This window comes from Rhinatrema bivittatum, chromosome 17, assembly GCF_901001135.1.
Source record: "Rhinatrema bivittatum chromosome 17, aRhiBiv1.1, whole genome shotgun sequence".
In the NCBI taxonomy this organism is placed as follows: domain Eukaryota; kingdom Metazoa; phylum Chordata; class Amphibia; order Gymnophiona; family Rhinatrematidae; genus Rhinatrema; species Rhinatrema bivittatum.
The window spans coordinates 15,159,602-15,176,008 of record NC_042631.1 but is presented as its reverse complement, the minus strand read 5'-3'; the positions used below and the strand labels follow the sequence as shown (position 1 = coordinate 15,176,008).

At 39.4% G+C, this 16,407-nt stretch overlaps 1 protein-coding gene across 2 annotated transcripts in view; it reads left to right on the top strand.

Annotated features, from left to right (window-relative positions):
* The window catches only part of IMMP1L (inner mitochondrial membrane peptidase subunit 1), a 61,148-nt gene that overhangs the window by 8,858 nt on the left and 35,883 nt on the right, over positions 1-16,407 (top strand). For both annotated transcript variants that reach the window (XM_029583137.1, XM_029583138.1), the window contains 2 exons: positions 12,628-12,779; positions 14,935-15,023. In XM_029583137.1, the coding sequence (XP_029438997.1) occupies positions 12,675-12,779; positions 14,935-15,023 (194 nt within the window). In that variant the 5' untranslated portion in view covers positions 12,628-12,674. The remainder of the gene's footprint in view (positions 1-12,627; positions 12,780-14,934; positions 15,024-16,407) is intronic.

Sequence of the window (16,407 nt, the reverse complement as noted above, 5' to 3'; positions counted from 1 at the left end):
GCTTGTGTTTTAACAACTTAGAATAATTTTGTCATTTGCAGATTTGATCATCTCACTTATTGCTTCCCCTTTCCAGATCATTAATGAATATGTTAAACAACACTGATCCAGATACAGATCCCTGGGGCACTCTCCTTTTCACTTCTCTTCATTAGGAAAATTGACCATTTAGTCCTACATTTTATTTCCTATCATTTAACCAGTTACCAATCCATAATAAGCTAAACTTTCTCTGTAGCATCCCTAGCCCTGGCTGGCTAGGGTGTGGATTGTCCTTTGCCAGGTGGAGGCTGTTCAGAGAGAAGCTACCAAAATGGTGCAACCCTCACAACAGAAGTCCTATGAAATGAGATTTTAAGGACCTAAATATGTATGCCATAGAAGAGAGCAGGCATATGCTAGAGACATCAAAGGTATCGGCAGTACACAAGAAGGAAACCATTTTAAAGAGGAAAGCATGTTCTAGAACAAGATAATGGTATAAGGCTCTAACTAACCTCAACAAGTCAAGTGAAAAAATGACCACTCAAAATGGGCTGTAATGAAAACAGGTATACCCCAGGGAACTGCTCTATCGACTGTGTCTTATTCAACATTTATTTGGCCCACATTTCAAAGTTGCTTGCTAGTGTTTGCAATGGCTATAAAATCTGTGCCAACGATCCACCTTCACGCAACCTGGAAAGATACCATGGAGGTCATGCATGGAATAGCTTCCTGGAGGAGGTAGTGGAAATGGGACCAGTGACAGAATTCAAGAAAGCTTGGAATAGGCACAGAGGTTTTCCGGTTATAAAGATGCGAGGAGAAAAACCAAAGATTTACCGGGGCTTGTGGCAGTGCAGCAGAAATGGATTTGAGCCTCCATGAAAGCATGGGGTTAATCTTCACAGTTACAACTCTGAACAGCAGACCTTGTGAGACTGGAAAATTGGGCATCCAAATGGCAGATGAAATTTAATGTGGATAAGTGCAAGGTGATGCATATAGGGAAAAATAACCCATGCTATAATTACACAATGTTGGGTTCCATATTAGGTGCTACAACCCAAGAAAGAGATCTAGGTGTCATAGTGGATAACACATTGAAATCGTCGGTTCAGTGTGCTGCGGCAGTCAAAAAAGCAAACAGAATGTTGGGAATTATTAGAAAAGGAATGATGAATAAAACGGAAAATGTCATAATGCCTCTGTATCGCTCCATGGTGAGACCGCACCTTGAATACTGTGTACAATTCTGGTCGCCGCATCTCAAAAAAGATATAATTGCGATGGAGAAGGTACAGAGAAGGGCTACCAAAATGATAAGGGGAATGGAACAACTCCCCTATGAGGAAAGACTAAAGAGGTTAGGACTTTTCAGCTTGGAGAAGAGACGACTGAGGGGGGATATGATAGAGGTGTTTAAAATCGGTTATTTACTCTTTCGGATAGTAGAAGGACTAGGGGACACTCCATGAAGTTAGCATGGGGCACATTTAAAACTAATCGGAGAAAGTTCTTTTTTACTCAACGCACAATTAAACTCTGGAATTTGTTGCCAGAGAATGTGGTTCGTGCAGTTAGTATAGCTGTGTTTAAAAAAGGATTGGATAAGTTCTTGGAGGAGAAGTCCATTACCTGCTATTAAGTTCACTTAGAGAATAGCCACTGCCATTAGCAATGGTTACATGGAATAGACTTAGTTTTTGGGTACTTGCCAGGTTCTTATGGCCTGGATTGGCCACTGTTGGAAACAGGATGCTGGGCTTGATGGACCCTTGGTCTGACCCAGTATGGCATTTTCTTATGTTCTTATGTTCTTACCCTTGGGTGGGAGTAACCTGTAAGGGGCAGGAGTTACAACCCTGAACAGCAGCAGTGCAACTGCATCAGGGCTTCAGGAAAGTATGGGGAGGTCAACACTGTGATGGACTTTGGCCATGCTTGGCACAGAATATGAAAAGAGGATTAGCGAGATCTGATGGAAGACCCAAAGGGGAGTTGCATTTGGGAATTTAATTTGCATCTCTATCAAAAAGGATGAATGTCAACTGAGCAGACTGGATGGACCATTTTGATCTTTATTTGCCGTTATTTACTTTGTTATTTTTTAGCAGAGTAAATGGATCTTGAGGACCTTATCTGCCATCGTAGTTTCTGTTTCTATGAATGGAACCCAGGTCTTCTGCATAACAAGCCTGTTTGCATGACTAATTTTTTGTATATGGCTGACATTTAGTTTGTGGGGATTTTGTTCATTATGTTAAAATAAATAAATAAATATAAAATCTAGCTTGTTTTGGTTTTATTGTGCTATTAGGATATAACTCTGTAAGGGTCAGGCTAATCTTGCTTGTTGATGGAGAGTGCAGAAAAGCAGCATTGTGAGTTCTATTTAAGAAAAACCAGTTGACGGTGTATTATGCATAGAATGGAGAAAAGAGGACATTGTCTGTGTCCAGAATGTGAAAATTCAGCTGGTACACTAGCACAGACACGTTCTGGGAATGCAACAAAGTCAGAATATTAGAGATGTTGTTAGATATTGCAAAATCTGTCTTCTGCATTGTGTTGATTGCAATCACATATAATAGTAAGTAAGGCAAATAAAACAACACAAAAAAAACCCCCTTGTAAACTGCAGTGCTAGTGATAATTAAGAAATGTAGATTTAAAGTGTAGAAGCAAGTCTTGTCTCCATTTGTTGATACGCGGATTACGGCACTGACAATAGAAATATTTTATACAAATAGAGCAGCGGGCTACGATCCAGGGAAACCAGATCCCCACTGCTGCTTCTTGTGTCCTTGGGCAAGTCACGCCACTCCTCTCAGGTACAAACTTAGACCTAGATTCACCATTTTGCTCTAAATTTGGCATGAAGAGTGCCATGATTTAGGGTAATTTTTGAGATACATTTTGGGCTGCTCCTGGAGAAAGAGAGAGAGAGACTGACTGTCTTTATAAGGCTCTCATATAAGTAAACTATTTCTACCACTGTAGGAGGGGCAACTAGTAACTCGAGGTGAGGTTTTGGGGGGCAGTTTTACATGCAAAGTACACATCAGTGAAGATTTCATGTGATTTGGAGTGAGGAAAGGTTCACAAAGATGAGATTTGTGCACTGTACTCTCAACCTAGTTTGATGCACTCTCTACGGCTGATGCCTTAGCAACAAATCCTTCTGCGATTCCTGCAGTGCATGTTGCTCTATATTCCTGTCTCGCCTGTTCCAGTTCCTGCCCTGTTCCTGCCTCATCTTGTTCCTGCTCCTTCCCTGCCTTGGCCCAATCTGCTCCTGCCTTGTTCTGCTCTTACCGTGCCTTCTTCCCATTCTTGTCTTGCCTTGTTTCATTTCTGTCCGAATCCTGCCCTTGTCTGTCTCTGTCTTGCCCATTTCTGTCTGTCTTCCGGTTCTGACCATGGCTTTGGATTTTGACTTCAATACTTGATCTTTGCCTGCCTCGACCACTGCCTGGACCTTGACACTGCTTGCTATCCACTTGCCCTGACCACTTCCTGGACCTTGACGCCTCTTGCTATTCACCTGTCCTGACCTCTGCCTGAACCTTGACACTGCCTGATCCCCGCTGGACTCGGATATCACTTGTTTGCTGCCTGCCCTGACCTTGGCTTGCAACTGGACTTTGCCTGACGTTCTCCATGGGACCCTCGCATAAGCCCAGACAGTTTATGTTTGGTCATTAATATAAAGTCATTTAAGAGGGACCTTATTTAAACAAGCTTTCGGTATTAGCACCTAAGTTTAAGCAGTTACCCTCCTTTTTATATGAGTTCCTACGACGAGCGCTTACAGCTTTTGTTTAAAATAGCAATTAAACCTATATTGTAGTGCTGAATGCTTGGAATTAGTGAATCATAGGCAATCTTTGTATGTTCATTTAAAATGGAGTGCATACAACAGGGGCGGCCAATTCTGGCCTTGAGAGCCACAAACAGGCCAGGTTTTCATGATGTCCACAAAGATAGATTTGCATGCACCGCCTCCATTGTCAGCAAATCTATCTCCTGCATATTCACTGCGGATATCCTGAAAACCTGGCCTGTTGGTGGCTCTTAAGGCCTGGAATTGGCCACCCCTGACGTATAAGAAATTGGTATTATATTCCTAAAGCAAACTGGGGGACAAATACCTCTCTAGTTCTTAGCATACGAATACTATTTCAGCTGCATCTTCAGGAATGGAACCGTAGGCGGCACAGGAGATTGCAGAATCCATTCATTGCCCCCAAAACTGATTAATTTGAAAGGAGTCTTACAAGTCAAGAGCTCCATTTAATCAAGCTCTTCTGCCTTTACTGGATATTTTGTACATGGGAATCTAGTTTTTTTTTAATTGCCATTGTTCCATGGTGCCATTGGTTATAGTGTATGAATTTATATTTTAAGATTATTTATTTATTGTTTATTTAAACCAGCTTCTTTTTCCACAATTTCCATATGATTGTAAGTAGAAACTTAAAGTTTAGATCTCCTATCCAGCAGAAGTGATATGTCCAAGAGCATGAAAAGGTAGTTTGCAGGACCTTACTCGGACTGAAACCAGTGGTGGAGAGACAATGGGGGCCCTCGGTATCCTGTGCGATCACTGAGAAGGGATGATTGCATCAGACTTGTGCTTATGGCTTCTCTGTTATGTCAGCTGTGTTCCTGTCTTTAAAAAAAACCCAACCAAAAAACCCAAATCAGATTAACTCTATGTTATGCTGCCTTTTCTTCTAGCTCATGCATTTAAAAACTGAAATTAGATGAAAAGATCATTTCCCAATAAATGTGTTTTATTGTTTATGAGTGGGGCAACACATTAGCATTGGGTTCACAACAGATCATATCACTTTTATTCCATCTTACAAGCTTAGTAGCACAAACAGAATAATCAACATCTTATTTGGCTGTCATCTGCTGAAGAGGAACCAGAGATCACAAGGAGGTTGTTCCCTTGCTGTGCTGGTGGCCTTTTGCTTTCCAGCCCCCATCTGGGAGGACTCTGGCGGGTTTATTATATGGAAGGTGGGGTTTGCTGTAATCTGCGGAGCTGCACTGCAGTGTGAATCTTCACTCCGTGTTTGTGTAATTTATAATTTTAATGAGACGATGGCTCTTGTGGGTTTTGCAATATATTAAAAGCTCTTTTGTGCATATGCTTTTGTTCTTGCTTAATAGGCGCAGTGTATTTAAACAGGATGAATTTCTATTCATGGATCTGGATGTCTGGGGATTCGCTGAGAGAATATTGTTGCACTTATCAATTGGTCTCTTTTTTTTTCTTAAAGTTTTTAAAATACTTTTGCATATGTAAGAAAATAATTATTTTGCAAAGAATGGATTTTTTTCACCACAGTTAATTTATGAACTTGCAATAAAATCGCAAGTGGTGCCATTCATGAGAGCCGCACACCCCCACTATGAAAAATGCCCTTCTTGATGTTACCTTTCCAGTTTGTGCTCTATTCAAATTAAACACTGCAAGTATGAGCAGCTGCCTGGCATTCTCATTATGGAGCCACATAGTTGCACTTTGATTTACTTTTGATTTATTAGACTGGAATTTGCCAAGGAGGAGGAAATTTCAGAAATATTAATATTTTTTCAGGGTTGAAATGTAAATCAGAAGGACAAAGGTGGCCTGGATTATTTTAACTGATGGCTGAACTGTGTTATAAAAATGTCTCTTTCTTTGCACAAATATTTGTTTGTTGAATTGCACATTGCAAGCCATGGTAGGTACAGGTTTTGTAAACATGGGATTATGTAAGAACATATATTTATATATATTTACAAATTTAGTATTCCACCCTTTTAGTATAAAGTCAGGGTGGCTTACATAAAATATAACAAATCACAGAATTCAATAATAATATACATTGAAAGAAATGTTACATCATCATGCAAAGCAGGACAGGAAGATCAAGAAATAGATTATTAGGTTATTCAGATACTTGACGGAAAAGCCTGGATTACATTTTTCTCTGAATGCAATGTCATTTGGTTTCCAGCAGAGCCCCAGTGAAATCCCATTCCATGCTGTCAGCGTGTACCAATAAGAAGCTCCCCGCTTGGTTTCCATCAGCTTGCGGTTAGACAGGCTGGTAGCATGTGAGGAGGGCATCCAAATATTTTGGGCCCATTTAGTGTAAGGATTTAAAAAGTGTAGTTAATCTTAAAAGTATTCTCTGCTGTATGGAAACTTCCTCAGAAGAGCCATGAAATAGTTGGTTAATTTCACCGCCCCCCCCCCCCCCCCCCGCTTGTATCCTGGCTGCTGTGTTTTGAAGGAGCTACAGATACTTCACACTTTTATTTACGGAAACCCCAAAAACCAGGGAGTTACACTTCTTTTTCTCTATTTTCAGCCAGAAAGGCTGTCCAAGGTGATGTGCAACATAGTTACATACATCTTACAAAATAGCAGTACAAATCTATATCTATAAACCCCGCACTGGCGAAATTAAGACTGTAGTCCTTGATTGCAAGGGGTTGCTACTACTGCTGATTCCAATTCCATAGAATAAATAAGTGTTTGTATGCTTCCTGCAAGCTAAATTAATGGTTTTTCACAAAGCTGTTTATATAATGGTTACGGAGTGTCTATGAGAGAGAGTTTACTAAGTGTTTGTTTTGTTTACTTATTAGGTGTCTAATTTAGACAGATTTGAACAATGCAGATTATCTTATGTATATTTCACTCCTGATGCGTTATATGTAGGTTGTATATACAATCCTTATGGAGACCCAGATTTCTTTCTGGATATGCCTTGGGCCAGGAATGGCCAATCAATCCTAGTTTTCAGGATATTCCTCATGAATATGCATGATGAACATTTGCATACAATGGAGAGGCAGTAGGCTCAAATGTATCTCATGCACATTTGTGTTGGATATTCGGAAAACCAGACCTATTGGTGGTTCTTGAGGACCAGAGTTGGCTGCCCCTGTGTTTGGCATTTTTTCCATGACTACAAAATAGCAGATAACCTCAGAACAGTTTTTATATTGTACTCCTTCAACTGTCAGCAGCTACACTGGCACAAAGCAGTTCAAGGCAATTAGAAAACTTGGTGTTTTTTCATGTTCTCCTCTAGGCCCAGTGTCAAGCTTGATTCTGGTCCTGTCTTATGTTTGTAGTGTAAAAAGTAGAAGAGATAATGGATCAACTGATACTGACCAAGGAAAGAATTCATTCCAAATCATTATCAACAACTGAGATCATTATGATTGGCTCATGTCCATAATTATGGTTACAAGCCTGATTCACTAAGGTTTTTCTCAGTCTGTCGATAGGAAAAAAAAGTGAAGTAGATCGGGCCCTTAAATTTGAGTTTATATTTTTATATCTTTGCTGGAAGGAAAGACTATAATAATTTAAAGAGTTAATGGGAAGGGATTCCAGGTGGCAAACTAAACTTGAAATGTGAAAAGTTACTCTGTTTTGCTGCTCTTATATTTGTAGTGCTTTCATTCCTTTCCTGTATTATAGACTGTTTATCCTGGATAAATAGTTTATGCGCTTAAAATATGGAGAAAATTCTAAAGATTCTAAAGTGAAACTCCAGATTTGGAGGGAAATGGTCTTTCATCTTAGGAAGGATTTTTTTTTTTTTCACTTTGACGGACTATTGCACGGCTCAGCTACATAATTCAAGATGGTTGTGAACTTCCAGCATTGCTGTGGTGGGTCACTTATGTGCCCATTCATGAGCTCTGATACTATACCACACTTCTAATATGCTTAGAGAGAATTGCAATGTGGCAGATTGAAGCACAGGATAAATATCTTTAAATGTTTTACAACCAAAGCTCACTAAAATGTGTAATTTCCCCCCAATTAAGTATAAACCAGGGTTGTTTTCAAAGTGGTTCATCTTACTCCAGCCACATTATAAGGTGAATTATAAAGCCAAAACTGGGAGATGCACGAACAAGTTGGGCTGGCACGCTCTGTGCGGGTTTTACAAGCCACCCCGAGGACGCGCGTATCTCCTGCTGCGTGCACAAGTAAAACGTTTCTAAAAAGGGGTGGAGCTTGGGCAGGGCCTGGGGCGGGGCCTGGCCAAGAGATGTGCATATAAATACTGCCGCATCCTTGCTTGTGCCGGGGTCCCCCGCTGCGTAAATTTACCTCTACCATGGATGGCGTGTAGCTATTAAAAAAACAATATCGGCAAAGCAGCGGGGTTTTAAGGGTGAGACCTAACGGGGGAAGGGTGGCTATTAAATTAGGGGGGGTTGGCACGTCCCATCCTTAAACTGGGAACAAACTGGGAAAAATGGCGAATGGCAACAGTGTGCATCCCTTGTAAAATCCCCCCACTTAGGCGGTAGAAGCGGCATTTGCGCACACATGCACGCATCCATTTAAAATTGCACGCACATACATGAGTACCTGCGTGTATGTTATAAAATGGACGCGTCTCTGGACACGGGTCGACGAACATGCACACGTATGCGCTTGTTTAAAAGTTACAGTCCCTATGTTCAGCAAGCAGGCAATCCGTTAATTTTGCATACATACACAACCAACACACACACACCCCTACACATGCAGTAAAGAGGAAGAATCTGTTACAAAGATCTCAGCATTTCAAAATCCTATATCGATAACAGTGGGCATGATAAAGAAAGCGTGGACGACAAACAACCCAGACTCAGCTATCCTGTTCAGAAACATGTGCGCAAGATGCTACGGGATTTGCCTGATCCGGCAGGTCATCAAGGGAGATGATCATCCTGAGTGTGAGGGGCTGCTACTGCTGCTGATACTACAGAACTGGAATAACACAGGGTGAATATATTTCTTGCAAGCTAAGAGAATGTTTTTTCCCCAGAGCTATTTCTATAATAGTTATGACACATACGTCGCCTTGAGTCTTCGTAGAGGAGCAGTTGATTAAAGTGCAAGTTATGGATGAATCTGGGATGCTCCTGCGCAGTTGGAACATAGTGCTGCAGCTAATCACCTCTGCCAGTATATAAAACCTACAGAGAATGCATTGTTGTCCATTAGACTTTGATTCTAGGTTAATTCTTAGTGTGTCCCGGTGAGGATTTTCTATACGTAACTTGTGAGTTTGCCACTCCACTTCTTGTTTTGTGCTAAAACATCTGATGGTCACCATTCTTTGTTCTCACTCTGCGCAATTCATGTAGTTATTCTAATGCAGTAATATTCTGCATAAGCACTGTAAATTAGAACATCATTCTGACTTTTTAATGTCTCTTTATACTCTAGTAATGACATACATTTTAAACTTTCTGCTTATTTCATAATGCCATAGGTAGCTTAGAAATAAATCCTAATTTTATTATGTACATTATAATCCAAGATAATAGTAAACAAGGTGTACATTTCAAAACATAATATATGTACATTTCAATTACTGCATGTGATTACTATAGAAGCTAAGAATATAAAAGGAAATCACATTTGTGCAATCCTCACTGGAGCTGTCAATAAAAGATGTAATAGAGGATTTAGGAGGCTTGAAATGGCCCAGCTAATTTATGTGAATCTATTTTGTTTTAGATAGAAACACCAAGCTCCATTTCGTCTGCATATTGCAATCCAGAAGCTGTCTATAGAAAACCAGGCGGCTGAATATGGATAGTCCCTTGATATCATTCACTTGCTGTGTAATCTTATTATGCAAAGTTCTAATCTTCACCTAGAATTAATGCCTCTGGGTCACAGTATAGTCATATCAGGGTTTTGGAGGTCATGTTTTGTGATCCTTAGCTTATTCTTCTAAGTAGCGCTGGGATTTAAAGTGTATTCCCCAGACACTAGCAGAGATAGACAGCAGAACCTGCTGCCTTTTTGGAAGCCAAGACCAACATGAGGTCCCTGGTAGGATTAAACTTCATTTGTAGCTGTAGGATTTTTTAACAGATGTATTATTGGACAGGGAATAGGGGGCTACCAGCGCAGCGAAATTGGAACACGACTGGAATTCTCATAGTGCGTCGGCTGCTAAAACAACAGCTGCATGTGGATTTGACTTCTTTCAGGTGAAGCAACTTCCAGTCATTTGGAAAGATGGGATGAAAAGAAGCCTCGGTGATAATTTGGATGTCTGCAAGATTTAGTACCACCGTAATGGGATTATCGGTAACACCTTCATTGCAGAAGAAGCCACCTGGTGCTATAACTGGCAGCGACTAGGAACTAATCCCTTCCCATCTCTTGGATGTCCATGAAGCTCGAAGTGAATTCAGCCCCGCTAGCTGTGATTAATTTCATAAACAAAAATCAGCTAATCAGGGCATAGAGTTTATTTATGAGAAAGCATGAGCTGAAGAGATTTCAGATAACATTTTGCCATCTCAGTATTGCACAAGCTGCGTAATTAAGGTCCTGTGTAATGTTAAATATGCCACCCAAAAAAGTACCATTCATTAATTTACTTTTAGCTTAAAGTGACTAGACCTTATTGTGCCAAATATATTAGTCAGGAATAATAGTAAAAAAAAAATAAACAAAATTTCCTTTCATAACAGACCTATGCATTGTGCCAGAAGCTGCCCTCCTTGTGTAATTTTCAATTACTTTATCATTCATTGGGCTTTTATTTTCTCTACTACAGTTACCTTGTATTATGACCTTTTTTAAAATACAGAAATCTGAAACCTGATGACGTCTTGGTTTTATTTTTTTTATAGTTTAAAAGTGAAGATTGTAATTTATTTTCCAGACGTGCAAATTATTTTCATTGTTGTAAAAAAGATTTCTAGCACAGCTACACTATGTGGTCAGTTGCATTTATGAATGTCTGTGGATTTCTTCATTGTGGATAACACTAGTAAGAAAGGAAGTAGACCTGTAGGTTTTTAGTATACTGTAATAGTTCAAGGAATGTGGGATTTTAGTACAGGCTTTTATCATTGGTGGGAATGGGTTAAAAACAATTCTGAAATGCTCATGCTAGATGAGAGTCCTGTCCTGTTTATCTTTTGTCAGATTTATTTTTAAATGCGTATTCCTATTGCTTGTTGATCTTGCACTGAGGTTCTTCAGGGTCACATGACCTAGCGCTCGAAGACTCTTCCTATCTGTCATTCCTCTGCTTCTGGGCTCTCTTCACAAGCAGCACTGAAACCAGTTCTTTTTAACGAAATCATTCAGCGGTTGGAACAAAGGGGGCCGATGTACAGAGGGGAGTCACATGCTAAGTCTTCCTATAGCGCGCCATTTGGTGACTTTCCGCGCAAAACCATCTTTGCAAAGTATTCATCCTTCACAAATACTAACATTTTGCACTTACAATTCTTTCGTAAATCAATAATGATCTGCAATGCAAACTAATATAAAGCAGCTCATTAACGTATAGATAAATTCCATGTGAAATTTGTTTAGCAAATTACATTTCACAAAATAAAAACAACTACACCTTTTTAACAAAATTTCACATGCTGTTTTGTTTTTTTTTACCTGGCTCATTTGCACGCAAAGAAAAATAATATGCAAATTTCACAATACTGAGTGCAAAACAGTTTGATACTCAAGTCTTAAAATGTATTTATTTTTCCCTTCTGATTTCACTTCCTTCCTGAAGAGAACTGCGTGTTCGGCCATTTCTGTATATTGAGGTAGTGTGACTCTTTAGTGGCCTTTGCTAATTATATGTTTTACTTAATGAAAACAGTGTGAAGAGGGAAGGAGCATTTTAACAATTATGCATATAGTTGCTGGTACTGTTCGATGAGTAGTAAGCATCTTACCCATAGGAATCAGCACGTGTGCTGTAATGAATGTATTTGGTTGTGGTTTGAATGTTTTGATAAGTGTAAATGAATACCGATGCTCAGTGACTAACAATGGGATACAGTTCCTGCCCTCGTTTTTCATGATTGAGAAGGCACAAGAAGCTAAACTACAGTGCTGGAATGTGATGAATGAATTCTCTTGAGGAGAAGCAAGGTAGCCTAGTTGTTAGGTCACCTCCTTGAGCTGCGAGACTTGGATTCAAATGGTCCCTGTTTTTCCACCTTATGGCATTAGGAGGAGAGAACTTTGCAGTGGTACAAATGCAGGGCAGTGTGCATGGGCTCTGCTTTATTACAAATATAAACCACCTCCCACTTAACCTCACTAAGAAGCATATACGTTATTTCTAATGGGTTTAAAAAATATTTCATAATACTAACCAGAGTTTGTGGGCATGGCAGGATAACTGGCACATGGGATCTTTGTCTAACATCTGTTTTGAGCCAATGTGTAGAAGTTAAGCTGAAAAGCTTTACCTGGGAGTATTAGCATGGAAAATGTGCCATAGTCTGGCTTTCCTAATCCCATTCTATACTGGTATACTGTGATTTCACTTTTCCTTTGCTTTCAGTACTACTCGATGTAATGGACAAGCTATTCAGTTTTCAGTGCAATTATGGCAGAGACAAGAAGCTGTACATTTCTACTGCTGAATATAATTATTTTAACAATTACTGTCATTTCCCTGAAAAAAATCTGTGCTTCTCAGACATTTATCTACTGATGTTTTTGTTAGAATTAATTTTGCAGTATTACAGCAAGTCAAAAAGATAATTTACTTCATTATGGAAGAAACGTTTAGCAATTCTTAAGCTGTGCTAGCTGACTGTTGCTGCTTAGCTTTTTAATGGCATGTCTTTCAGGGTTTACCTCAGGACCTGTTAAGCAACTGCTGCCCAGCGCTGTGAATATGCTTCAAGGTGTTCTAGGAAAAAGCCTGGGAATTCTTGGCTATACTCTTCAATATGGCTGCATAGCGCACTGTGCCTTTGAGTACCTTGGCGAAATTGTTGTGGTAATGTCCATTTATTTTTATACTTTAACCTAATGTAATAATTGCTCATTAGTGTTGATAACATTTTAAGCATGCTGTTTTCAGCACTTTATCGTACTGTTTCATGCTGTTCACTAGCGGCCCTCTACGTCACACTGCCCTTCCTGTGGTCATTGGCTAGCATTACCCAGAGCAGATAACTGGAAATTCCCCAGAGGCAGGCACCCTTAGGGCACAAGGCCTTGCTTCTGCACCATCTCTGATTCCCAGTGTTTCAATAACTAGATTGGAGTGAGCAAACAGAGAATGGTGACAGATTGACATTGCAGTTTGTTGACGGCGATATAGTCAAGAAATTTAGTTAATGATTATATCTCAATGACTAAAGGGTAACCGGGTTGGTACCTTAATTAGTGTAGATTGATCGATAGGCAGAATATAAACTTTTAAATAAATGGTTTTAGCAAAGAGAAGTCTTACCTTAGAAATCTATTAGATTTTTTTAAGGTGTAAATAAGCATGTGGGTAATAGCCAGCTGATAGAATGTATTTGGATTTTCAGAAGATGTTTGTCCCTCATCACACTCCTTAGAAAATTAAAAAGTCAGGGAATAGGAGGCAGTGCCCTATTGTGGATTGGTAAACTGGTTAAACTGGAGAAAGTTCAATAGTGGATTGAATCTGTAGAGGGACCTGTGCTGTTTAGCATATTCTTTCATGATTTGGAAAAAGGAAAGGACAAGTGAGATGATCAGATTTGCAGATTAGACAAAATTATTCAAAGCTGTTAAAATATCACCGAATTGTGAGGAACAGCAGAAAGCTCTTGGAAGACTAGGAGACTGTGCATTTAAATGGCAGATGAAATTTAATGTGGATAAGTCTAAGTGATGCACATAGGAAATAATCCCAAATACAGGTACACAATGCTTGCTGGGTTCCATATTAGAAATCATCACTAGGAAAAGGATCTTGGAATCCTTGTGGAATGGCAGGTCTTGAACCAGGGACCTATGGAAGATGGTTAACTGTAGTCTGGATTTTATGGGAGAAATAACTTTTTATATGGTATCAAATTGCTATAGCAGTTTAATAGTAGGAGGCAGTTATCTTTGTCCAATGAAGCAAGTGTCCTCCACATATGTTCAGCAAGACAGAAAACCAGAGTTCAATTCCTTCCAAGCACAAGGGAGCAGTAGACTCAAGGGCATCACCAATAATCTGATTCCAGGAGTCAGTCATACTAGTAAGTAAGGAGAAATGTAATTCTCTCGAAATGCAAGGTCCAACTGGAAGCAAACTCAACAGTGTCTGTAGGACCTTTCTTGGTCCTTTGGGAGGTAGAATAAGAAGTACAGTAAATACATAGTGGCTTTCACTTCTAAGATTAAAACAAAAAGTGATCTGACCAGTATACGTTTGTTAAATTATGAATTATGTGCTATTGACATCTTAGAGAAAAAAATAAGGTCTAAAGTATGACCAGTCTCATCGATTGCAGAAATAATAACTTGCTGAAACCCAAGAGTTGATATTATAATAGTCAGGAATTTGTCTCCCTGCAATGAGGCAGGCTGATCTATATGAAAACTGAAATCAACCACCAATAACTTCTGAACATCAGTTTTTGAAATAGCAAGAAACTCAACCAAATCCAAGGGGGTCAGCAGCTGCAAACCCAGAAGACGATAAACAGAACAAATTCCCCAGGATTATGTGCTCAGTAATACTAGCTCAAAACCCAGACTAATAAGCAGGTTAGTAAGAGAGAGATGAATGAATTTCTATAAATAACTAAAACTCCACTCTGTCTCCTGCCCTGCCTGGACTGGTGTTTGGCTCTAGAATCTGGAGAGTGTATGCACTTGATCAGAAAGTTCAAGAGAATATGAGTCTGCTGTTTAAATTATCACTGAACAGACAATGGAAATTCACTTTTCTTTCTTCAAAAACTGACTTATTAAACTGAGGAAGAAAAACTGATTTAGGGCCAGATTCATCAAGGTCTGTTTATTAAACACAGAATGGGAGAAGAGCCTTAATGAATCAAGCCCTTACTTTGAACTGTAATGAATTCTATTTGGGTTTGTTTTGCTTTGCAAATATTTTCACATTTTAAGAGTATTATATTTGTATGCTTTGCTTATATATTCACATCTATTTTTTTCTTTTTCAGTGTTCAGGTCCTTCAATGGAGCCTACAATTAAAAACTATGATGTTGTCATTTCAGAAAGTTTAAGTCGCCATCTTTTTTCTATTCAAAAGTATGTTTCTAGATTTTGAATCTTGATTTTTTTTATGTGTGTGTGCAATATTTAACTTTAGATTTGTTGTTTATTCTTCTCCCTCCTTAATTCCTTGATTTGAAATAGCTATTAGCCACACTCTTTCTTCCATTTTTATGTAAGAAATCAGCTACTAGTTCCTTTTGCATGTTATGTTAGTCGAGTTGCAGAAGATGCATTTTAATACTGTGGTCTGAGCCTTTCAGTTGGAGTGCTGGTCATATCATTGTCTTTATCTTAGTGCCTTTTCAATATGGCTTTTCTTGTGACCATAGAATAGTTGGCCTTCCTATTTTTAATCTCATTCCTACTCTAATCTGTAGGTGGCTGACACATTTTTGACTGTAGCCTAACTGAAGCAATGCCGTTCATTATATTTGACTCCACTCTTCTCCCATTTCCATGCACTCAGTTTTAATTACAATCTTCAATACTGATCTCCTGTGAAAATATTTCTATCTCGGCGGTATTCATTTTTTATACCTACCTTTCTATGTTCAGGATGAATCAGCCACACAAGTGGGTGATGTCAATTGATGGTACTGGAGATTCATGTACAGCCGCCACCTCAGTGAGTTTAAGCAATGTAACTGCGGATAGAAAATGTCAATAGCAAACACTTGCACAATGTATTATCGTTGTCTAGAACTGAGACACAACAGCCCAAATTGCATTGACTGCGTGAAGAAGTTCCTATGGGCTAGGCTCATGATACAAGTTGGAGTTCCTGATCTCATTGGCATTCTCTTCACACAAGAGATCAGGTGATGCAGAGTCTGATGGTAGAGTCTTGGGCTGAAGAGAATGCTCCTATGATCATATCCCCTTCGAAGAGGGTAGGAAAGCAGGATGAGCATAGTGGTTCAAATGGTCTTGAGAAAAGAGGAGCCCGAATGGTCTAATTTGACTCCCAAAGAGTGGATTCTCTTCCAGAAGCTGGGCACATAGGCACAAGCATAAGAAACATAGAAGAGTTCTTTTCTAAAAAGAGGAAGCTGGATTCCACAGTTTTGTGCAGAGAACTTCATTGGCCCCTACAACTCTTGTTACTGTCAATATTGTTGCCATAGCAGGTGCCATGATTTAACCTAAGTGCAACAGATGCCTTTAGCAACACATATGCTTTTGATGCCACATCTGCCCTCAGTGCCAAAGGACTCTTCAACATAGAGAATCTCTACTCCCTTTTTTTGTACTGGCAGCAGATGATTCCTACACAATGCCTTCTACAAGCACTTGGATTGATTTTGCACATGCAGAAGAGATATTTAAGCAATGCTTTGAGTCAGTACTGGAGATATTACATGATCAATCCCTTTTAATGTCTATGCAAAGGGATTTTGCCAGTTCAAACCCACAATCT